Source organism: Cetorhinus maximus, chromosome 3, assembly GCF_964194155.1.
Source record: "Cetorhinus maximus chromosome 3, sCetMax3.hap1.1, whole genome shotgun sequence".
In the NCBI taxonomy this organism is placed as follows: Eukaryota; Metazoa; Chordata; class Chondrichthyes; order Lamniformes; family Cetorhinidae; genus Cetorhinus; species Cetorhinus maximus.
The window spans coordinates 99,421,282-99,446,577 of NC_135881.1; the positions used below are offsets into that span (position 1 = coordinate 99,421,282).

Here is a 25,296-nt window from a genome sequence, read left to right on the forward strand (position 1 = left end):
TTGTTTAAAAATAGATGAATGTGAAATTCAATCATGTTATGATCACTCTTGCCTAGAGGAGCCTTTACCATGATATTGTTAATTAACCCTGTCTCATGACAGATTAACAGGCCTAAAATAGCCTGTTCCCTAGTTTGTTTCAGAATGTACTGTTCTAAGAAACTGTACCAACTGTGTGTATGTGCTCATTCACAAGGCTACCTTTGCCAATTTGATTTGTCCAATCTATATGAAGATTAAAATCGCCCATACTTATTACAGTTCCTTTTTTACAAGCCCCCATTATTTCTTCATATATACTCTGTCCTACAGTTTAGCTGTTGTTAGGGAGCCTTTAAACTATTTCCATCAGTGACTTTTTTCCCTTACTATTTCTAATCGCCACCCAAACTAATTCTGTCACCCTATCCTTCCAAAATGTTAAATATCCTTGAATATTCTGCTCCCAGCCTTGGTCACTTTGCACCCATGTTTCTGTAATGATTCTCGTATCATACCCATTTGCTTCTATTTGTGCTATTGAATCATCCACCTTGTAATGAATGTTGTATGCATTCAGATAAAAAGAGCCTTTAATTCTTTCTTTTACAATTTTTCCCGCTCTGATCCTCTTTGCTGGTGCACTCTTTGTTTGTACACTCTGTCCCTTCCTGTCACACTCTGGTTATCATTACCTGAATCCCAACCCTGCACTATTGCCTTGCCCTTTCTCATTAACTTTCTAAATCTTCCCTCACTTGAGCCCCTCCAACCCACTATTTAATTTAAAGCTCTCTCTACAGCCCTGATTATTCGATTCATAAAGACCCTGGCCCAGCATGGTCTAAGTGAAGGCCATCCCAACGGTATAGCTCCCTCTTTCCCCAGCATAGGTGCAACTGCCCCGTGAATTGAAACCTATTTCTCCAAAATTTTATTTTTGAGCAACGCATTCAACTCTCTGATCTTATTTCCGCTACGCCAATTTGCTCATGGCTCAGGTAGTAATCCAGAGATTGGCATCTTTTGGGGTCTGCTTTTTAATTTAATCCCTACTTGCTCATATGATTTTAGCAGAACCTCTTTCTTAGTTCTACCGATGTTGTTGGTACATACCTGGACTAAGGCAACTGAGTCCTTCCCCTCCCACTCCCAAGTTCCTCTCCAGCCTGTGGTGGTGAAATGTAAGAAATTTGGGTCTTTAATAAACTGGTACTTTCTGCATAGTATGGAACTTTTACGGGATTAGCTAAATAGCAGTGATTCTCTCTCTAGAAAGGCAATTTCTAAACACTCTGACTTCGAAACAGTTCCTGGAAATGGCAAGGTCACTTGATTCAGCCTGCTATGTTGACATTCTCAAGTTGGTAGGATGGCATCTTGTGTGCTCCTCGATCTATGCAAGTGTTTAGAAAGGGCCAGTTTAAACTAAAAAGCTGACCTCGAGCAGGGTGACGATCAAGGGAGGAGGTAACCACCCCGGCATTTTGGGCACCTGTCCCCAGCCATTAGTCAGAAGAGTTTGAATAGATAATTGACACTGGATAAGCTACCAGCCCTCAGAAAAAGGGTACATTAACAAGTACTCAAGGACAGGGGCCAGGTCCTGGTGAGGTGCCAGTGCTTGTCAGGCAGAGGGGGGAGGAGGAAGACTGAGGGAAGAGTTTCCCAACACCTCCGCTAGAGAGAAGAATGCTGCTATCACAAGCTACTGACAGCAACACACTCTGTGCCAACTGTCCATTCGTTCTCTGAGATCAGTAAATTGCACTCAACTGCCATGGGCAGTATAATTTTTCTGTCTAATTAATTAATGCATCGTATCTAAACTGTTGCTTCTTAATAAACTTAATTAACTATCTCAAATTACTAACGAATGGTCGACTGCCTATCTTGGGTACCTGTGGCCCTGAATCTAAAAATCTCATAGATTGATGTCAGGAGTGGGATCCACAGCAGTCGAGGTATCATTGGCTTGGAATTTGAAAAGCAACAGTCTTTGCAGTTAAACGCATTGAGTAGTCATTAATTGAAGCCAGGTGTCACAATGTTGCTTTAACACATTACTTGGCATTGCCACTCATTCCTGTTATGTTCAAAGTACAGCTCGAACCTAAGTAAGACTCTATAAGGGACTCTCTCATCCTTACAATATCCTTAACCCTGGCACCAGGAAGGCAATACAGTCTTGGGGACTCTCTCTTGGCAGCAGAGAATAGTATCTGTCCCCCTAATTATACTGCCCCCTATTATTACTACATTCCTTTTTGCTCTCCCACTTGAGTGTCTCCCCCCCCGACCAACCAACAGTACCATAGTGCTGTGGTCAATATGCCTCTTCTCCCTGCAGTCCCTGCTCTCATCCACACAGGTTGCAAGAACCTCAGCACTGTTGGAGAAGTGAAAGGACTGAGGCTCCTGTAGTGCTACCTGCTGTGTCTTCAGATCTGTGTCTCTGGCAGCCACACCCTCCTGTCCCTGACCGTGAACTGATTGACTCCATCTGATTGTACTTCCTCCAGATTGGAGGGACTGCAATGGAGTTGGCGGTGTGTTTACAGGTAGCCTGCTGGGTCTGGAGGAAACAATGTGCTTAACATAGGAACATTCAAAATAAGAACAGAAGTAGGCCATTCGGCCCCTCGAGCCTGCTCTGCCATTCAATCAGACCATGGCTGATCTGTTTGTGTTTCGAGTTCCACATTCCCATCTACTCCCGATAACTTTAGATCCTTGTTAGGCAAGGGTATCAATCGACCTCCTCCTTAAAAATATTCTATGATTCCACCTCCGCCACCTTCTGAGGCAGAGTGTTCAAAAGTCGCATAACCCTTTGAGAGAGAAAAATTCTCCTCACCTCCGTCCTAAGTGGGAAACCCCTATTTTTAAAACAGTGCCCCCTAGTTTTGACTCATCCACAAGAGGAAACATCCTTTCCATGTCCACCTTGTCAAGTACCATTCAGGATCTTATATACTTCAATCAAGTCACCCCTCACTCTTCTAAGCTTCAGTGGAAACAAGCCCAGTCTGTCTAACCTTTCCTCATAAGAAAACCCGCTTATTCCAGATATCAATCTAGTAAACCTCCTCTGAACTGCCTACAATGAATTTACATCCTTCCTTAAATAAGAAGACCAAAACTGCATACAATGTACTAACTTTTTGTGACTCATGCACAAGAACACCTTGATCCCTCTGCACCTTGGAATTCTGCAGCTGTTCTCCATTTAAGTAATACTCTGCTTTTTTATCCTTCCTGCCAAAGTGAACAACTTCACATTTTCCCACATTATACGCCATCTGCCATATTTTTGCCCATTCACTCAACCTATCTATATCTGTCTGCAACCTCCTTATGTCCTCTTCACAACGTACTTTCCTACCTATCTTTGTGTCATCTGAAAATTTAGCTATCATGCCTTCACACCCCTCATCTAAGTTATTGATATAAATTGTAAAAAGTTGAGGGCCCAGCACAGACCCCTGTGGGACTCCACTCGTCACATCCTGTCAATCAGAAAAAGCCCCATTTATGCATACTCTGTTATCTGCCAGCCAGCCAATCTTCTATGTTAATACGTTATCCCCTAAACCATGAGCTTTTATTTTCCACAATAACCTTTGATGAGGTACCTTATCAGATGCCTTCTGGAAACCCAAGTACAGTACATCTATAGGCTCCCCTTTATCCACAGAGCATGTTACTCCTTTAAAAAACTCCAGTAAGTTGGTTAAACGTGATTTGCCTTTCACAAGACCATGCTGACTCTTCCCGATTTACCTTGAGTTTCTCTAAGTGCTCAGCTGTAACCTCCTCAATGATTGATTCTAAACACCGTCCCCACAACAGACATCAAGCTAACTGGCCTATAGTTACCTGTTTCCTGCCTCCCTCCCTTCTTGAATAGAGACGTTATATTTACTACTTTCCAGTCTGATGGAACCTTTCCAGAATCTAGGGAATTTTGGAAAATTAACACCAACACATCTACTACCTCATTAGCACCCTGGGATGAAGTCCATCAGGACCCAGAGACTTGTCAGCCTGCAGCTCCAGTGATTTGTTCAGTACCATTTCCCTAGTTGTTGTAATTTCACCAAGTTCCCCTCTCCCTTCTACCTCCTGATTTATAGCTATTACTAGGATGTTTCTGTATCCTCTAGAGTGAAGACAGAAGCAAAATATGTGTTCATTTCATCCGCCATTTCCTTCTTATCTCCCCATTCCCACTCTCTAGAGAACCAACATTCGCTTTACTTACACTTTTCCTTTTTAAATACCTGTAAAACCTCTTACTATTCAGTTTTACCTTCCTAGCTAGCTTCCTCTATTACTCTCGTACAATTTCTTTCTCCTGATTAACGTTTTAGTCATTCTCTGCTGTTCTTCATATTCTGACCAATCATCTGACCTGCCACTCATTTTTGTGTAGTTATATGCTTTTTCCTTAAGTTTGATGCTTTCCTTAACTTCTTTAGTTAGCCACGGATAGTGGGTCCTCCCATATGAATTTTTCTTTATAGTAGGAATATACTTATTCTGAGTATCCTGAAATATTCCCTTAAAGTCTGCCACTGTTTCTCTGTTGATCTATCCCCTAGCCTAGTTTCCCAGTTCACTTCAGCTAGCCCAGCATTCATGCCCACATAGTTGCCCTTATTTAAGTTTAAAATACTAGTCTCAGACCCACCCTTCTCCCTTTCAAACTGGATGTAAAATTCAATCATATTGTGGTCGCTGCTACTTAGGGTGCCTTCACACTGAGGTCATTAGTTAATCCTGTGACATTTCATAATACCAAGTCTAATATAACCTGCACTCTGGTTGGTTCCAGAACATGCTGCTCTAAGAAACCATCTCAAAAACATTCTATGAACTCCTCATCCAGGCTACTACTGCCAATCTGCTTTTTCCAATTTATATGTAGATTAAAATCACACATGATTACTGCCATCCCTTTATCACAAGCACCCAATATTTCTTCTTGTATACTTTGTTCTATATTGTGGTTACTGTTAGGGGGCCTGTAGACCACCCCTACTAGTGACTTATTTCCCCTGTTATTCCTCATCTCCACCCAAACCAATTCTACATCCTGATCTCCTGAACCAAAGTCGTCTGTAACTATTGCACCAGGCAGGCAGCGTTCTGGATTCTTGCTCTTTGCTGCAGAGAAAAGTGTCAACCCCCCTCACTATACTATACCCTACTACCACTACATTCCTGTTTGCTCCCCCTGCTTGAATGGCTTATGGTACCATGGTGCTATGACCAGCCAGCTCATCCACCCTGCAGACCTCGCTTTCATCCACAGCTTGTAAGCACCTCAAACCTGTTTGACATTTGCAAATTCTGAAGCTCCTCCACTACTGCCTGCTCGGTCCAATTACCTGCCTCACTCATGGTCGCATCCTTCTGTCCCTCACTGCTGACCGAAAAAGATGACCCTGTTCTAAGAGGTGTGACCGTCTTCTGGAATAAAGTGTCCAGGTATTTCTCCCCCTCCCTTATGTTGCGTAGTGTCTGCAATTCAGCTTTCAGATCAATAACCCTGATCCAGAATTCCTCTAGCCGCTGACACTTTCTGCTTGTCCTGGATCGCCTTGGCATCCAAAAGTCCTCACATTCCACAGTTGCAATATAATATCTGTCCTGCCATTGTTACTTATGTAATTAACTTAATTTAATTACTCACCTGATTAATTTAGAATAACTCCTGTGTATGCCACACCTCTTTCCTCCATGCATCGAATTCCCACGTGAATTTAATTCGCTACTCACTCCCTCTCTGCCTCACTTGGGCATAATTACCTGTCTCCTCGCACACCCCTTGCTACTCCTAGCCCACAAGTAGTGCTGAAAAGACTCTTCTCTTGTCTCTTTTAAGCTGCTGAGTTTCTTGAAGCCCTAGAAAGCTGGCCACCTGTGGTTTAAAAATAGAATGTTAAAATGAAGGCAGGCAACCTCATTACAATATTTAAATGACTGACCTGCTTTCTGCAAGCAGCTTAGTCACCCTCCAGTTGTCCATTAAAAGTACAAATGGGTGTGGTCAAAATGGCTTTGGTTCCTGAGTTTTAACCCCATATAATCCCAACCCACCCATTTTTGGGAGGTAAGATAAAACCCAACATGTTGGCCTTATGCCTATTGATACAGCTGAAAGACTTTTCCTTTCTTTCCCCAGAATACGGCGGGCTTGGTTTGGATTTTAGCTACAATATAGCAGTGGCAGAAGAACTGGGAAACATACCATGTGGTGGAATTCCCATGGCAATCGGCGTCCAGAGCGATATGGCAACACCAGCTCTCGCCAGGTATTGACTTTTTTTCAGGATGGCAGGTATATTTGGACAGTTATTTGGTAAAGGCAAATTAGGGATGCTGTCAAATAAGTTAAGGCAGATGTAATAATTTGTTGCCAGACTTTGCAAAGTAACAGCATTGTTTGCGATTTGACCTTTCACTGCTACTTAATTGTAATTATATCCCATTCAATTGAAATTACATATGTGCTTACGAATAGTCAAGTAAAAACGATTAAGCATTAAATATAACAGATTGGGATCACAGGGCTGGATTTCCCTGATCCTGAGGTGCAGGCCTTCTCCGCATTGCCCTGATGTTTGCTGAGACAGGGTCATTATGCATTCATCATAGTCTCCCAGCACAATTCTGAGCAAGTAAACCTGGGGCAGAATATTTCGCTCGCCGGGCGGGCATACACTCGACCCGAATGAATGTAAAATGACGCACAATGACATTGGGCGAGCATCCCAATGTCATCGTGCACTCGTGCGATATTTCGGTCAGCAGGGAGGCGCGAGTAGGCAGTGCGTCCACCGACAATTAAGCAGCCTATTAAGGCCATTAAAGTCATAATGAAAATAAATTTTCCATTGCCCGGGCTGGTGAATTGGCCAGGCGGCCTTTGGATTTTTTTACAAAACTCCATCCACAGGTGGAATGAGGTTTCAATCAGTGATTAAAAAATATAAAAAAATTTCAAACTAATTTCTAACATGTAACAGAGTCATATGAGCAGGGACATGTTTTTAACATTTTTAATTTCTTTATTTTTTATTTTAAAAATATTCAGCTCCCTGAGGGGAGCTTTTACTGTGGATATACGCGAACGTCTGTGCTCGCCCTCCTCCCCCCACCCCCCGCCCCGGCAGCGCTACAGCACGTGGCTCACGCTGGCTGGCCGTTAATTGGCGGTCCGTTTCACAGCCGCAGCCGCTCCCGCCCGCCCAATGACTGGAAAATCCTGGCCCTGATGTTTTTTTCTCTCATTTTCTTGTATATTCTTTCATATGACCTCCACCTCAATTAGAGTTTTTTGTAAGTGTAAATTTTCTGTTGAATTAATCGAAAGTACCATGACTTTATTCTTAACAGTATTATGGATCCCTAATGTTATTCTATTAGAGAGAGATATTGGTCAAAAGTTTATGCCCCGCACCAGGAGCAGGCTGGCAGGTGGGAGGAGGGCATAAAATAAGTGACATGGCAGGTGGTGCCTTGCCCATCGGCTGCCCACTTCTGGTAATTTTAACAGTGGCAGGGGAGGTGTCAGGTGGCTTGGTTGCCCTTGGGCTAATTGCAGCTGTTAAGTGACCAATTAATGTCCCTCGTGAGAGAGCCAACAGAGCCCACGCCACCCCATGGTACATCTTGATGCTGCCTTCCCAGTGGCAGTCTCCCATTCCCCTTGGTGGACCCTGCCTGACTGGCCCCGATGAAACCCTCTTCACTCACCTTGTTACTCAGCTCCAGCAACACTCTGCCTGGGGGTACTGGCTGCAGCCCCAGCAGCGGTCACTACTCTTGGTGGCGCTGCTGGGATTGGAAAGCTGGTAGCCATTTGATTGGTAATAAGTCCTGCTTCCAAGATGGGGGCGAAAGTCTCCACCTCAGCCAATTAACAGCCTAACAGCCGTTAAGTCAGATCAGGCCTTCCTAGCAACATGGAGGTGGGCTCGCCCCTGAATTGTCAGCCATCTGTTGAGAAGAAGTCAGACATTTGCTCATAGGTAACGAAGGAAAGTTTCCAGACAAGTCATCCCACTCCCCAGTCGACTTGTCCATTCCTTCAAGGAATTAATTCTATCTTAACTTAGGAAGTGGCTTGGGTTCATGTTATATGTTCATGTGGCTGTGAAGTGTTGCAGAAACCCAAGCAACAAGGTTATTATTTTTAAGAAATAATATAAGTAATGCGCTTTTGGCAAGGTCCTTCCACATCATGCAGGCAGTTGCATTGGCAGGTTTCTTTCCTCCAGAACCAAGAATGTCATTGCGTCGACACCTATTTCATCTGTTGGTAGATTCAAATTGTGCTGTGATGTAAAAGATCCTATAGACCTTTTGGACTCGTTTCAATTATCTGACTTTAAGGCCATATTGGTAACTTGTGAATTTTGTTTGTTATAAGTGGGACTCAACCTGTTACATGATTGAGCAGCAATTTACTAAGTACAATTGAGAACTCAATTGAGAATTGCATTACCCAAGTCCTTAGGTAGAAGTTATGACATCCTGTTCCACATTCCTGCTACAGTTCACCCTCGTTTGACCTCCAGGTCCCCACTGTTGATTCTTCTACACTGAGTGGTCCCAAGCTTCCTAGTCAATACCCTAAGAATGGGAAGTTGCAGCAGAATTTGTCGACTCATGTTTTCTCCCATGCTTCCCCCAATCATATGTGCATGAACAGCCACAGATACTTCTAGGGCCGCTCTTATCTCTGTCCTCTGTCTCATCAAAATGCTCTGTTATCTCTGAGTTAATGACCCATCGCACAGACCTTTAAACTAACGGCCTACCAACTGCCATCATTCTCTAAACATCATCATCATCACTTATTTAATTATAGGAATTAATGTAACCGTGGCCTATCAAAGCTAAGAAATTAGAAGTAGTCTACCAAGGCTCATTATAAACAATATAAACAAATCAAAGAAGTTTGGGACAAAGGAGTAAACAGAATACTTGTTAGATTGGAAAAGCCTACTGGCAATTGTAGCAGTTTAAGGTGAATCCAGTGTTCCAGGCAAGATTGCAATTTTAAATAATTTCGTTCTGTTTTTCCCAAATACCGTCAAAACCCAGATTTCCTTACATCCCTCTTCTTTGTTTTGCAGATGCAATCTCTATGCCTTCTCAAGGTCTTTAATTTACTGCAATCCTTTAAATCTTGCTTTGCGCCTTGACTTTTGCCCTTCTCTCAAATTTTCTGGGACTGCTTTGATGTAAATGCTCTATTGCTGGGACAACTTTTACCTTTGTCATTCCTCATGATATTCATACGAGCTAACATCAGGATTTCAGACAGGATCATTATCGTTATCTTTGAAGACAGCTGGAGGTCCTGCCCTGCTCCACTTCCGCCAGAAGAGCAAGGGGCCAAGAATTTCAGAGCTGAAATCGTTTTGGATGATTTATTCCATCAACAGACATGTTTGTGAAAGATAAAGGCCAGGTTGCTCAACATTTTACTGAAGATATATTCTTGCTATATCCCATGAAAACAAAACCTTTTTTCTTGGTGAACAAATTAAAACGAGCCTAAAGTCCCATTCCTTATTTCTTGTAGCAAAACACACCAACTCTTTGTTTAATTTCGTTCAAGCCTCTAATCCGTATACTAAAAATGTTGACTAAGAGTAAGAAAATAATAACAAACATTCAAAATTTGGTGTAATTTCTTTCCCAGATTTGGGTCAGATGAACTGAAACGTCAATTCCTCGTACCTACCATTGCTGGGGACATGGTAGCCTGTTTGGGAATCAGTGAAACTGGAGCTGGATCTGATGTTGCAAGTACATAAGATATATTTATGAGTAAAACAATTATGAAAGCTAAGTCTGTACAAACAATTCGATAAATTATTTTAAGGCATTGTAGAATAAGGGCTAAATTTAATATTTTGAAATTTAATAATGCTGCTGAATAACATGTGAAACTCTACCAAGCACATCAATTTCCAAAATCGGGCTTAATAGCACATCAGGGGATTAATTTTATAGCACCCTGCCGGGCTTGTCTTTGGCGGGGGGGTGGAGACATGTAAAATATGGGTGTTTAGCCCACTGCCTTCCTGCTCACCCCTGACCCTGTCCCCATAATAAAGTAGGTGGCCAGGTACTGAAATCAGCAACCTGCCTGCCATTTTGAAAAAAAATCATTAACAAGCAATTGAGCTTGTTAATAAGCCCAGTTGACCCGGATATTACGCTTTCCCCTCCATAATGTGTTGGCGTGGGCAGGCGGATGAGAATGGGAAGTCCATTTTTCACCATCTGAGATGAAAAAGCAGGAAGGAAGGGGCAATGCACCTTTTGGGGTGCCCTGTGCACCTCAGGGCACCCGTCCTTTTGTGCTAGCCTGCAAAGCCCATCCTCACGCCCCCCCCATCAGACGGTGCCTGATCGCTTCCCGCCCTAAAAGTCTGGGACTTACCTTAGTCCAGGATCCATTGTTCTTTTCCCAGGGCCTGCTTGCAGTCCCAGCAGTGCCCACTATTGAGTTCTGACACTGCTAGGACTGCTAGAGCTGCCAACCAATCAGATTGGCCAGCAGCTGTTGAGGGCAGGACTTCCTTCTTTTGAGGTGTGGAAGTCCCTCTCTCTGCTCGCCAAGGCCACTTGCAGTGTGTTATTGCTGTGGGGTGACCTTTTTTTTAGAGTCGATGAATTTGGAACAGACTTTTGTAATTGGGGGAGGAGGGTGCATAAGCAATACACTTCCCTCCCCCTGGTTAAATTCAACCCCAGATCTCACAGCACAATAAACACTCGTATTTGTACGGGTACTTTTGAGTTCCCAGAATTAGTAATTGCTTTATTTCTCAATGAGAGGCAGTTACTAACTTTGATGCAGTTTTTTCCAATAGTGATTGCACTGGTTGAATATAATGTCAGTTTTCAAATATGGATGTTCACCTAGCTTCAAGTAGGTTTCACAGAATCACACAGTGCAGAAGAGGCCCTTCGGCCCATCGAGTCTGCACCGACACGTGAGAAACACCTGACCTACCTACCTAATCCCATTTACCAGCACTTGGCCCATAGCCTTGAATGTTATGACGTGCCAAGTGCTCATCCAGGTACTTTTTAAAGGATGTGAGGCAACCCGCCTCCACCACCCTCCCAAGCAGTGCGTTCCAGACCGTCACCACCCTCTGGGTAAAAAAGTTTTTCCTCACATCCCCCCTAAACCTCCTGCCCCTCACCTTGAACTTATGTCCCCTTGTGACTGACCCTTCAACTAAGGGGAACAGCTGCTCCCTATCCACCCTGTCCATGCCCCTCATAATCTTGTACACCTTGATCAGGTCGCCCCCTCAGTCTTCTCTGCTCCAACGAAAACAACCCAAGTCTATCCAGCCTCCCTTCATAACTTAAATGTTTCATCCCAGGCAACATCCTGGTGAATCTCCTCTGCACCCCCTCCAGTGCAATCACATCCTTCCTATAATGTGGCAACCAGAACTGCACACAGTACTCCAGCTGTGGCCTCACCAAGGTTCTATACAACTCCAACATGACCTCCCTACTTTTGTAATCTATGCCTCGATTGATAAAGGCATGTGTCCCATATGCCTTTTTCACCACCCCACTAACATGTCCCTCTGCCTTTAGAGATCTATGGATGCACACGCCAAGGTCCCTTTGTTCCTCAGAACTTCCTAGTGCCATGCAGTTCATTGAATACTTCCTTGTCAAATTACTCCTTCCAAAGTGTATCACCTCTCACTTTTCAGGGTTAAATTCCATCTGCCACTTGTCTGACCTTTTGACCATCCCGTCTATATCTTCCTGCAGCCCAAGACACTCAACCTCACTGTTAACCACCCGGCCAATCTTTGTGTCATCCACAAACTTACTAATCTTACCCCCCACATAGTCATCTATGTCGTTTACATAAATGACAATTAATAGAGGACCCAGCACAGATCCCTGTGGTACACCACTGGACACTGGCTTCCAGTCACTAAAGCAGGTATAAAATAAAAGCAAAATACTGCTGATGCTGGAAATCTGAAATAAAAACAGGAAGTGCTGGAAAATCTCAGCAGGTCTGGCAGCATCTGTGAAGAGAGAAACTGAGTTGACGTTTTGAGTCCGTATGACTCTTGGATTCGTCGTCTTCATCATCATGTTCATTTTCGTGGGCAGAATTTTACGTCCCATTGGCAGGCGTGCGCCCGACCCGATCGGGAGTAAAATAGTGTGCAATGACATCAGGCGAGCATCCCGACGTCATTGCGCAATATTTCGGTCGGCAGGCAGCGTGAGAGTCGCCAGTGTGTCTGCCAACAATTAAGTGGCCTATTAAGGCTATCAAACCAGAAAATAATTTGTATTTCTCACTGCCCGCCCAACCTTACGGTTGGCGGGTGGGCAAGTAGGCCAGACGGCCTTTGCATGTTTTAAGAAACCTCATGCATGGGCAGGATGAGGTTTCCGACAATAATTTTTTAAAAATTTTTTAAATGTTTTTAATATTTTCCTGTTCATGTGGCTGAGTCACATGTGGGGCCATGTTTCCCTTATTTTTAAAATCTTTGTTTTCCATTGTAAAATTCTTCAGCTCCCCAAGGCAGTTCTGTGCTTTCAGGGGGCTTTCAGTGCATGCTCCCCCACGCATGTGCAGACTTTAGCGCTCGCGCTCCTCCCGCCCCCACCACAGTAGCGTGTTTCACGCTGACTGGCCCGCCCGCCATGTCCACCCGATGAAGGGAAAATCCTGCCCCAAAGAGAGGTGGGATCAGGCAATACAAAATATGAACATTGTAAAAAAAATAATTAAATTTAAGTAAGGAAAAAGAGATAATCGAGGCAGGATAGGCAGAAAAAATTAAAGTTAAAAGACTTCATTATGAGCCTCGGAGAAGTACTTCTGCTTTTTCTGACCCCTGAAAGAAACCATGAAAATGTTTAAAAATTATACTTACCTGAGCCTCTCCTGGCTATGCTACTACTTATGTCAGATTTCACGGTCAGGTCAGCCACAGGTGTGTGTCTTGCATAGCTTGAGATTAAAAATAGTGTTGAGATCCTAACTGTGTCATAGAACCCTGACTTTTACATAGGCAAGTGTGGGAGCTCATTATTTGATTGATACCTTTCCCAAAGCCAAAATCAATGCCATTAGAATGGTGGCAAGCATGAATGCTTCAGGAATGTAGCAGAAAGCACGTGACTACTATTTTAAGCACTTGCCTGCCCCATTCCTGCTGGGCAGGAAAAGTTAAGATTGGCCCTTCAAAATTTTTGAGACAAGAAAATAAGGAAGATCAATAAAGTAGAAAAAAGTAAAACATAAGATATATAGAAATGGGAATGAAGAAACATTGGGATTAAAACAGGGCAAATGGAATTGTTTACTTTTAATTCTTCTGCAGAATGTTGGTGTCCTTGGCTACTTTAGCATTTATTGCCCATAACTAATTGCTCTTGAGAAGGTGTTCAATTTAAAACATATTTTGGTTTTAAAAGTGTAATATAATAGCAATAAACCTGCTCTTGATATCACAGTAGATTTACTACTGTAATATTGGTGCTCGGTTCAGTTTCACAGTACATCAGGTGAAAATAAACATTATCTGTTGGACTAGTGAGATAAGAACTTCTTAGGTCCCCCCCCCAACCACCATCATAAATGCAGAGAAATACAATCTAATTGTATATAAATCAGCATTAATCATGATAAGCAGATATTTTTCTTGCCAGATTTAATGTACATTTTTTATTTTAATAAGCTAATAGCTTCATATATCCCTTTACAATACAAAGTTGGATAAGTAATTAACAGTTTTGCTGCCAAATCTAGAATTTTTAGAGAGCTACCTATTGAGATCTGGCTGGAATGTTTGTTTCTTTCAATCAGAAAGAAAAGGTTAAAACACAAAAGAACATTTTGAATCTCAAGAGTTTTGATCATTATGCTTCATGGGTCTTATTATCTTTTATATCTTGAGAAAATGGTCCATCTTTGCAGACATCAAGACCAAAGCTGTCAAGAATGGAGATGACTACATAATAAATGGAGAGAAAATGTGGATAACTAATGGTTGTCAAGCTGACTGGATGTGTCTTTTAGCAAACACTGATGATGGGTCTGTTCACAAAAGCAAGTCTCTCATATGTCTGCCCATGAAATTACCAGGTAAGAATTAGAGTGAACATAAAATATAGGCTGACCTGAGAGGTTTGTGGAAGATCCTACTGTCATATCTGCTAACAAATAAATAGACACCAGAAGAAATCTGTGAAGCATTAGACTCCCATACGAGAGTGAATTCAGCCTCTCGATTCTCCATAATTGCTGAATTTTGATAAGATTTCAACCAACTACTATAAATTAAAAGGAGTATGTGAAATTAGTTTAATTGAAGACCCATTATAGCCACTTGAAGTGCCTGTCATACCTGTAGATGGCACTCTATAGGGAATTTCAATGAAATAAAACGTGACATACTGTGTGATATCCCACAACTGTTATTTTATAGTGAAAATAAATTTTTCTGATAAGTCATAAATCATTCATTTTTCATCTAATTTTCCTCAGCAACTGAAATTTCTCACTTAAAATAAATAAGTCCAAAAATTACACATTCCATGATGTTAGTAAATGTATCCACTGAATTATATTTTAATGTCTTCACTAAAGTTTTTACTTGAAGGCTTCACCCTCTCCCAAAGTCTGGAATTGGGCTTGATATTTTTGCCCAAAGTTGTAAATTTGTGATCTAAATTTGGGTTTTGCAGTTTAAGTGTGGACACTGTACCTAATTTCCCAGGATGCATCAGTATTACCCAGTCAGCTGCACTGCTGGAACATTGCTCCTCCTAGCTTTCAACTTTTGCAGCTTTTGTGTGTTCTGTAAATTTGGGAAATACATGTGGTGAAGGCAAGAGACTGCGGCCAGAGAAAGAACAAGAGAAGGGTAGGAAAAGGCGGAAGCCTTGTTAGTTCAATTTTTAAAAAATATTGCATTTTGAAGCTAACTGTTCACCACTATGTTTTGACAGTTAGGAAATGTGATTGTGAATTCCTTATAGCAATGAGACAGGGGGAAAGATAAACAGTTTTTTTTTCCTCGTTTTTTTATCTGATTTATTAAAAAATAAGTAAATTGAGCAAACACTGCTCCTTTAAAGGAACCAGATAGGAAACAACAGGAATAAGTGAGGGGAGGTGGAAAATAGGGGTACAGTGAGGGATGGGCTATGGCCTTTTGCCACCCATACTGGAGAAGGTAAGTGAGGTAGCGGTGCATTGGTTGATTCTTTAGGGTGAGATGAATGACTGTAGAGCAAGGATGAGGGGAAGATACAAAGCTTAATTAAGCGGTTCAATGAAAAGGAATTGGAATAGTGATGAGAATGTGATGATAATAGGAAGGGCAGGCGATGGTGGAAAGGTAAAGAGATAGGGATGCAAATGATAAGAAAGATGGGAGGAGGCCTGAGTTATTAGAGTAAAGAAGGCATGTCTACAAGGGCCACGTTTTCCCCCACAATCCCACCTCAAATGCAGCCTGAAACCATTGGTGGCTCCTTTTCCTGTCACATCATTCAGTACCACTCACTGCCTGTGAGTGGCCAGAGCATTGAGTGAGTTCCTTTTTGTTCACAAAGTTCCATGGGAATTTTATGTCTAACTGAACAGGCATTTGAGCCTGATATCATTCAAAAGACAGCAGCATCTCTCAGCGCCGCACCAAAATGTCAGCCCAGGTCCTGTCCTCATGTTTGTAGAGAGATTTAGAAGTCATAACCTTATTGCAATTGACTGATGGAGAACGAACCTCTGGTACTTTATTACTTTTGTTTGTCTTTATGAAGGAAATATTTCTGTTGAGAATAGGAAATTTAATTCAAAGTGTTGTTAAATTAGTTAACCATATGAATTACATTTTCAGGAATCCATGTGGCTAAAAAGATCGATAAGTTGGGCATGAGGTCATCAGATACAGCACAGATCTTTTTTGAAGACGTCAGGGTTCCAAGAAAATATCTCATTGGGGAAGAAGGAATGGGCTTCACTTATCAGATGTTGCAATTCCAGGAAGAGCGCATGTGGGCAGTTGCAGCAAGTAGGTAATTTATACTGTACATGAGCCATATGTTATGTGGAAAGTAAAACACTGCTTAATCTGCTACAATGGGACTCAGTAAAACAAAACATCCAGCAACTGGATTAAATGCAATCCATCGTAGTGGGAAACATGGCAGCCGGCCCACTTAATCAAGGGAGAGGCTGCACGTCAGTCCCTCCACGGCGGGAAAACCTCCCGCAATTAAGTTGGAGGAAGGAACAGACCCATGAGGGAAACTTGCCCACTCGCAGCAAGTTGTCAATTAGGCATGTTATTGAGCCAGTTAACACCAATTATCCCTGAGCCCACCAGATTTTAGCAGTAGCTCAGGGATTACATACAAGCGGCACAGCTTTCTGTGTCTCCAGAAGGCTGCTGCCTTCAGCCTTCCAGTGTGGGGTCCCCCTTTCAAAAGCACTTAGTGCCAGATCAAGGGACCCAGCATTGGGCCGGATGGTGGCCTCTGGAAGCCTCATGCCTTTGCCCCCAAGCCTCCTCCACCAACAACACCGATCCTGCCCTCATTCACCTATGGCCTAGTTTCCTTGGTGATCCTAGACCTCTCCCTGGGTACATTACCGGCAATAGCTACTGCTTCCGGTGGCGCTGCTCCTGGTTGGCTGGCAGCTTTCAGCAGGCGGAATCCTAGGGAAGGTCCACACTGGCAGGTTAAGTGCCTGAATCTGGCTGGGTCTTCCACTCATAAGCAATGGACACTTCCCACCGATTCTCCAACTGATGGGCTGATCCTGTGTTAATCAAATTAAGTTCCACCCCAGGAGTTCAGTATATAGCTATTGAGCCTGTTTCAGAGCAGTAAAAGAACACAGTAACAAATTGCTGGAGGACGCTGCAGTTGAAGAAAAGTGGAACATCTTTAAAAACATACCATTCAGCTTGCAAAACAAATATGTTCCTAAATGCAGTAAGTCTCTTGCTAATCAGGTATGAACCTTGATGAATTAACGGAATAGTCAAAAGTAAAATAATAAAGAAAACGCCTGTGACAGATTTTCCAAGGAGCAAAAGAAAGAAAGGACTTGTGTTTAGAGAATGCCTTTCACAACCTCAGGACATTCCACAGCACTTATGATGTTAGAGATTGAATTAGATGGTCTTTGTGATGAGGAGGATGTGAACTTAGAAGGTCAGTAGATGTTGAATCGAACACAAGGGTTGCAAACAGTCTGGTTCATTCTTTGACATTAGCCTTTGACATTTGACATTAGAGGGTTAGAATTGGTAGTAAGGTACAGAGTTTGTGGCAAGAACAATGGCTTCAATCTTCCCAATGTTTATCTGGAAAATTGTGGTTCATCCAAGACTGGATGTTGGTCAAGCAGCCTGACATAGAGGCATTGGAAGGGTAGAGATAGGTAGAGCTGGATGTTGTCAGCGTATATGGCTGTAGATGAACCCAAAGAAGAACATGTGGATGAAGAAGAAGAGGGAACCAAGGATAGATCCTTGAGGGACTCTAGAGGTGTAGGGCCTGTAGAGAAGCCATTGCAGGAGATGCTGTGACTATGATTGAATAGGAAAGTGTGGAACCAAGTAAAGACAGTCCTATTGAGCTGGACAAAAGGGAGTGACATTGCAGGATGATGGAATGGTGGACCAAAGACTGTAGAAAAGTTGTGGACAGATGACGTGTTAAAATAAACAAATATTACCTGAATAGCATTTAACAAACATTATCCTCTTAAATGCTTATAAATCTATCAAAATAAACAAACTCACCTTTCCCTTGACAACTTTGTCAACAAACTTTGCTGAGCGGAATCTATTAGAGCCATTGAACACAGCCAGAAGCTCAGCTATTTATCAAAGCTCTGAAACAGCTAACAGATGGCTGAAATTCAATACTTTACTGAAAGCTCACCCACCTCTCAAAGCTTTGAAATAGCCAAACAGATGGCTGAGTTGAATTACAAGGAAAAGATTAAAGCATTGAGGAAACTTTACACAATCTGATCTGGATTTCAGTAGTATGATATGGAATAGCGCTTTATCAAGTTGATAAATGCACTCTTTAATACATCTGAAAACTTTTCCACTTTCACAGTGCTATTCTTTCCCTTGACAGCTTGTTAGTTGTCAGAAGTAACAACCTGGCAACCACATTATTTAATGATCACTTACCTTTTCAAACAAAACACACTGATCAATGACTGTAGTAAAAACAGGCATAATTTGTGCTGCAATGTTTCATCATGACATGTGGAGTAGGCAACATCTTTTGTACTTGGCTTTCATACAGTTCCTGCTTCCAAAGCAGTCATGACACCTCTGCTGGTGCGATTCATGCCACCTACCAAAGCCCAGCCTTCGCCGGCAAAATTGTGGAAATTTTGAAATGGCCGCTTCCACTATATTGTAGGCAATGTTGGGACAGTAGAATGCAACCCTGTTATCCGCACTGATGAAAAGCACTGGCGCTGCGAATGGAGGGGATAGGAATCCTGGGTTCAGGTTCTGCCTGCCATTTTTAAACTATGCTTACCGCGCTTTGGTCCCACATCAGAATGGGTAAATCTGGCCTCGTGTTTGTGTTCCAATGTGTGAACTGTGCACAATTAACACACCACAATATTAGCAGTTGTGTAAAAATGTTATTTTTCTCTTTGCAGTTTTGGCTCCAGTGCAGAACATCATACAGGAAACAATCGAATATACACGCCAACGCAAAATCTTTGGCCAGTCAGTCTTACACAACCAGACAGTGCACTTCCGGCTTGCTGAACTTGAGACTGAGATTGAACTTGTTCGTTCTCTCCTTTATCGTTGTGTCGGTATGGCGCTTTAATAACTGATATCACTTTCAAAATCAAGCATATTCATCATTTCAAGATAAGTGGAGTCTGCTTCATTGGAATCTGCTGGAATGCAACCAGATACGCTATCCATGGGAAGCAGGAGTGGGAGTTCCCAGGCAGAAGGCTGCCACTGGGCACCTGCAGGATTAATCCCAGGCAGTCAGGGTGAAGTTGATTGAGGTAGGGGGAGAAGCTCAGTCATCATTGGGATCTAAGCGGCATAGTTAATGAAGACCCTGTCGGCCTGTGGCTGGTGTCTTGTTCAACTGATCAAATGATCTGATTAACATCATCACCTGATAAAAGGCAGCAGAATAACGGGTTAAGTTGTTCCCTTTGTTTTATCTGTGCTGCCAACCCTGTTTCCTCAGGGCAGAAGGAAGTGTTAAAATCAGGACCTATACCTCTTACATTAGTTTTTCTTTGTATAAAGTGTTGATGTTATTTTGTCATAACAGTGTCCCTTTTGTTAAAACTACTGGCTTATAAAAACATTCTCAAAGAGAATGATGGAACTTAGTTATTAATTATTGAGGAACATAGAGAAATTACTACTAGGAAGAAATAGCACTGAAGAAATTAATGTGACTAAAAACCTAGAACCCCAGGCCTGATGACCTGCACCCTAGGATTTCAAAAGATATGGCTACAAAGGTAGTGGATGCATTGAACGGTCCCTGGAAGATAGCAAGCGTAACCCTTCTATCCAAGAAAAAAGGAAGAGAGGAAACAAGGATCTGTAAACTAGCTAGGCCGACATCAGTAGGAGGGAAAATAAAACAATCTCTTGGGACATGTTAACAGACTGCTTGAAAAATCAAATGATTGAGTAGAATCAACACAAATATATGAAAGAAAAATTGTACTTAACAAATCAGTTTTTTTGGGGTTGTAACTAGCAGGGCAGATGAGGGGGAACAGAGGATGTAGTGTATTTCAACTTTTAAAAAGTAATCGATAAGGTGCTACACAGGTTATTGCATGAAATTAGGGCTCATGGGATTTGGGAAAATATATTAGTATGGATTGAGGCTTGGTTAATGAGCAGAAAATAGAGAGTAGGAGTAAATGAGTCATTTTTCGGCTGTCTGGCTGTAACTAGTGGGACACTGCAGGAATCAGTACTTGGGCCTCAGCTGTTTACAATCTATATTGTAAATGAATTGATTAGGGGACTGAGCATAATGTATCTAGATTTCTTGATGATACAAGGTTAGGGAAAGTAAATGAGAGGAGGATGCAAAGGGATATAGATGGGATAAGTAAGTGGACAAGAACATGGCAGATAGAAATAACGTGGCTAAATGTGAAATTTTGGTAGGAAAAATGGAAAAACAGAATATTTTTTAAATAGCAAGACTGGAAAATGTTGGTATTTAGAAGGATTTGATTGTTCTTGCACATGAACCATAAAAAGTTAACTTGCAGGAACAGCAAACAATAGGAGATTGGAGTACAAGAGTAAAGAAATTTTAATTTAGGGCTTTGGGAGACCAAGCCTGGAATGCTGTGTGAAGTTTTGATCTCCTTACCTAAGGAAGGACATACTTGTCTTAGAGGGATTGCTTTAAAGATTCGCCGCCAGCTATCGGCTCCGCGCTGCCATTTTACGCGGGTGGGCCAATTAAGGCCCGCCCAGTGTAATACTGTAGCTCTCAGCGCTACCTGTACGGGCAGGGGGGAGGAGGGAGAGTTGGGGCCAGCGCTCTTTCGTGCATATGCACAAAAGAGCGCTTCTATCTCCCTGAGGCACTGAGTTGTCTCAGGGAGATTGAATTGATATTGAAATAATTAAATAAATGGAGAAAACGTTTAATTAAACATTTCCCCTCGTGACTGTGTCACATGAGATGGGACATGTTTTTAGATCTAGGAAATTTTTAACATTTATTTAATAAAAGCTTTAGGAAACCTCATCCCGCTTGTAGATGAGGTTTCCTAAAAAACGTAAAGGCTAACCTTAAGGTTGGACAGGCAGCATTAACAATTACATCAATTACTTCCTTAATAGGCCATTTAAATATCAGCGGGCGCGCAGCTGACTCCGCTCACCTGCCGAACGAAATATCACGGGACTGCGCGATGACAGGACGCATGCCTGACATCATCGTGTGTCATTTTACGCATTGGTGTGTCGGGCCTGCCCCTGCACACTGACCGAAAAATCCTGCCCTATATTCCCTAGAGTTTAGAAAAACGAAAGATAATCTATTTGAAACATATAAAATTCTCAAAGGACTTGAAGGGTAGATGTTTGGAGTTTGTTTCTGCTAGCTGGGGCTTCTAGAACATTAGGGTTACAGTCTCAGAATAAGGGGTTGACCATATAGGACTGAGATGAGGAGAAATTTCTTCACTCAAACAATTGTGAATCTTTAGAATTCCCTATCCCAGAGGACTGTAGATGCTGAGTTATTGAGTATATTCAAGACAGATATCAATAAGACTTTTTGGATCAGAGGCATCATGGGATATGGGGATAGTGCAGGAAGTTGATTTGAGGTAGAAGATCAGTCATGTTCATTTAAAATGGCGAGTAGTCTTGAATGACCAAATGGCCTACTCCTCCTATTTCTTATGTTCTTATGCTAGTTTTGCTAGCTTTAATGATCATTTATGAGCTTAACTTTTTTTTATGGTGATAAAGGTGTTAAAACCTTCCAGATTTTACATTTTAGATTCTTCAATTCACATATACATCTAAACTCAATTTATTGGGACAAGCTACTTTTTAGAGCCTATTAGCATTTAATATAAATATTTGCATGTTTTTATTGAATTTCTTTTTTTTTTGATAATTCTTGCATATTAAATGAAAAAAGTATTTGTTTTTGAAGTTTGCCACACAATTAAGGTGAGATGTTTGAATTGTTTGTATACATGATTGTAACATGGAGACTAAAACATTTCCTAATATAATTTCTCAAAATAAATCTCAAAATTGCTGCTGGTCACATCTACATGGCACGACATCACTATTTTTCAAATCAATTTAACTTGACCCAGGGAACCTATCTGTCACTGTCAGCCACAACACTTTGCTGGCCAAAAGTGGCAATGTTATGATATTCTTAATTTGTTACAAAGAATAACACACATTGGAGTTTGTCCAAGGCAATAGTATTTCAGGGGGTTGAGGTGATATTATTGAACCAAGCATTACCTCGTAGTTTATGTTGTCATGTGAAACCCCTCGCCACCAACCACCACCTCGCCCCCAACCAAATATGATACTGCCTTCTAACACTTAACTTTGTGTCATGCTGTATTCATACAAGATTTATTTTAAATTATAGTTATAATTAAATTTATCTCTTCTACATTCAGCACAGTATATTCAAGGAAATGATACAACAAAATTAGCCTCAATGGCAAAATTGAAGGCAGCCCGCCTGGCTCGTGTGGTAAATGACAGCTGTCTCCAGTTCTGGGGAGGAATGGGTTTTACTAATGAGGTGCTAGTCAGCAGACTGTACAGGTGAGTAAAATGAAAGGATACATATATGAACTGAGTTTAACTGCAAATATGGTTTCTTCATGTTTTAAAAGCAACGCATAACGTATGTGATCTCCATTAAACCTGTAATCCAGAAAAATAGATATTCAACAGTAATAGGTTGTGAAGTATATAAATTACCATCTATATAAGGTTAAATAAGGTTTCTAACCATATCATTTGACTATGAATTGTTTATAGGGTAGATTTTCCTGGGCTGTGTTGGTGTGGTAAATAAACGAACATCAGGCAGATCATAGCACATGCTTCTCGAGGAAGCCACCCAATTTTCCTTTCATTAAGGAAAGAACATTGGATGGGTTCCTTTACAGATGTGTGCTCTTGACCCATTGGATTTTCCAATAATCACTGTGGCCAGATGATCCAGTGCACAGACCCAGAAAATATTTCCTTGTCTTAAAATGCCAACTAATGCTTTCTCAAGTTTGTTCATATAATGAATTATAGTAGATCTAATAAAATTCAGGTGTCTCATTGACTCAAGCACACAAAACCTAGAAGGTTCCGTGTTTGATCACTGTTTTGTGTTGATGTAGCAGATCTCAGCTGGCACTGAGAGAACTTTAGCTGCCTTCAGTGTCCCTGGGGTTAAAAAAGAGAAAATTGATCAGAATTTCTGTCCTTGATCGCTATCCAGTATCCTTTGCTTTAAGTCCTTAGAGTATTGGAGGAGTAAAGGAATAGTTTGGTTTTGTGCTGCTGGACTTAAATCTCTTTCTGAGGCTCATTCATAAGAATTACTTATGATAATTGCCAATTGAGAAATAACTACTTGAATGCAGTACCAGAGGATGGCCAGCACCCTTTGGCATGTCACACATACTCATGAAATACTCAATGGCTTGAGAATGAGAGGATGGGAGGGGAGGAATTGAAATAAAAGAGAAAGCAGTTACTGGTGCTATTTCAGTAATTTTGGAAAGCGTCCTGATCAAATAGTACAAGTTTTAAAAATACACCATCAATATAGTCAAAAAAGGTTGACATCAATCATTTATTATAACAGGAAATGTTGGAATTTTCAGGAAATAATTTCTAAAATGAAGTTTTAGGGTTTTTTCCTTCAGGATTTGGATTGTGTTTGACGCCCTCTTGCCCTTGAATGCTGTTCTTTTTTGATAACTTTTTACCAAGGAGCAAAATTGCTTTTTTAAAAAATAATTTGAATGTATTTTAAAGAAGGTAAACTGACCATAGAATACCTGTTAATTTATTTTAGTCAAACTGACAGAAATGGATTCTATTATTAGTGAGTTCCTTTGATTTTGCATCCATGTTCGTCAGAAGTGCACAGGTATTGAAATAGCAATTACATATGAACATACAAATTAGGGGCAGGAGAGAAGGAGTAGGAAGGAGAAAAGAAGCAGGGCAGGCAGTTACAGTAGAGTTGAATGATTAAAGTTGCAAGGGATGCATAAAAACAGATGGGCTGTTTTATGGTATTTGTGTTTTTAATATGTTTTTGGGCTGCCTATAGAGACTGAAACTGCCATGGTTTACTTCCATTTTTCATTTTTGAATCTGGGATTACTTAAGTGTAAACTTATATATTTGAAGTGCACACTTAGTTTTAAATTGACTTCACTCATTCTCAATCTATGAACGTATAGAAGGGCAGCTGGGGGCCTATGGAATCTCATGCCTGCAGAGTTAGAAGGGAGAACATTTTGATAAATGTAACCTTTCTAATCTAAAGACCTATAATATTGGTCACAAAACCCTTTTAAAAAAAAAGTTGGTAGACTTCTTGTTTTGCTTAATTCCATATTGTTTGGCATCATATGGTGAGCTGCCTTCATGGGCTGCAGCAGTTCAAGAAGGCAGCTTAGCACCACCTTCTCAAGGGCAATTAGGGTTGGGCAATAAATGCTGGCCTCACCAGTAACATCCCACTCCATGAATGAATAAAACAAGTTCCTCTCATTGAAAGTTACTAATTTTAAGTTTGCCACTAGTGATAGAGAAGCAGAGTTAGTAATAGTTTTATTCTCAAAATAATGAATCCTATGTGGACTGAAGGAAAAGTACAATATAATTTCTTGTGTAAACTTATACTGTTCATCAGTTTGCTTCTTAACATAAACCTAAAACAATTTTTGATGTATGAAACTATGAAGACAGAAAGGATCCTGTAAAGGGATAATTCCAGTGGCTAAAGTATTTAACAAAAAGGTAGTTCTTGTTGTTATCTTGGACATTTTACTGAATAAGCATCGTGTTTGATGCGCAGCTGAGACTGTGATACCACCTGGTACAGATTACAGAGAGGTACATAAGGAATATCATAGGAACATAGAAAATAGGAGCAGGAGTAGGCCATTTGGCTCATTGAGCCTGCTTCACCATTCAATTAGATCATGACTGATCTTCTACCTCAACAACATTTTCCCATACTATCCCCATATCCCTTGATATCTTTAATACCCAGAATTTCTTTTTTAAATATATCAATCAGGATACTGGCTATAGGACACTTGTCATGACTCATATGCTGGAAAAGGCCTGCATTTTTTTGTGTGGTGACTCTTTAAGAAAAAAATGTGCTGGGGAGTATTTTGAAAGAGGGTTCATTGATTTCCTGATTGTGGCATCATTTGGCTCCAAGAAATACCCATGTGACCTGGGGTTGCCATGGGGATGACGAGCTAAGAAGCAAAGGGTAAATAGAAAGCTGTTTGCAGCAGAGTTGGATTTTGGTCAGTTTTTCCTGTTTGGCAGTTGAGAATATTAAGAATTTGCGCAAAGGGAGAATAGACCAGGCTCTTTCCGAATGGAACAGTTTTCTGTTTGGCAGTATTAGAACACGTCTAGGTGTTCAAGCAGGGCTCTGATGAGATTAGAGTAGAAACTATGCTGGAAAGGACAG

General features: G+C 41.3%; 1 protein-coding gene across 1 annotated transcript in view; it reads left to right on the forward strand.

Annotated features, from left to right (window-relative positions):
- The window catches only part of LOC144678812 (putative acyl-CoA dehydrogenase 6), a 98,700-nt gene that overhangs the window by 70,540 nt on the left and 2,864 nt on the right, over window positions 1-25,296 (forward strand). The window contains exons 3-8 of the mRNA XM_078538755.1: window positions 6,170-6,299; window positions 9,701-9,807; window positions 13,991-14,158; window positions 15,918-16,091; window positions 18,725-18,886; window positions 22,238-22,388. Coding sequence (XP_078394881.1) covers window positions 6,170-6,299; window positions 9,701-9,807; window positions 13,991-14,158; window positions 15,918-16,091; window positions 18,725-18,886; window positions 22,238-22,388 — 892 coding nt within the window. The remainder of the gene's footprint in view (window positions 1-6,169; window positions 6,300-9,700; window positions 9,808-13,990; window positions 14,159-15,917; window positions 16,092-18,724; window positions 18,887-22,237; window positions 22,389-25,296) is intronic.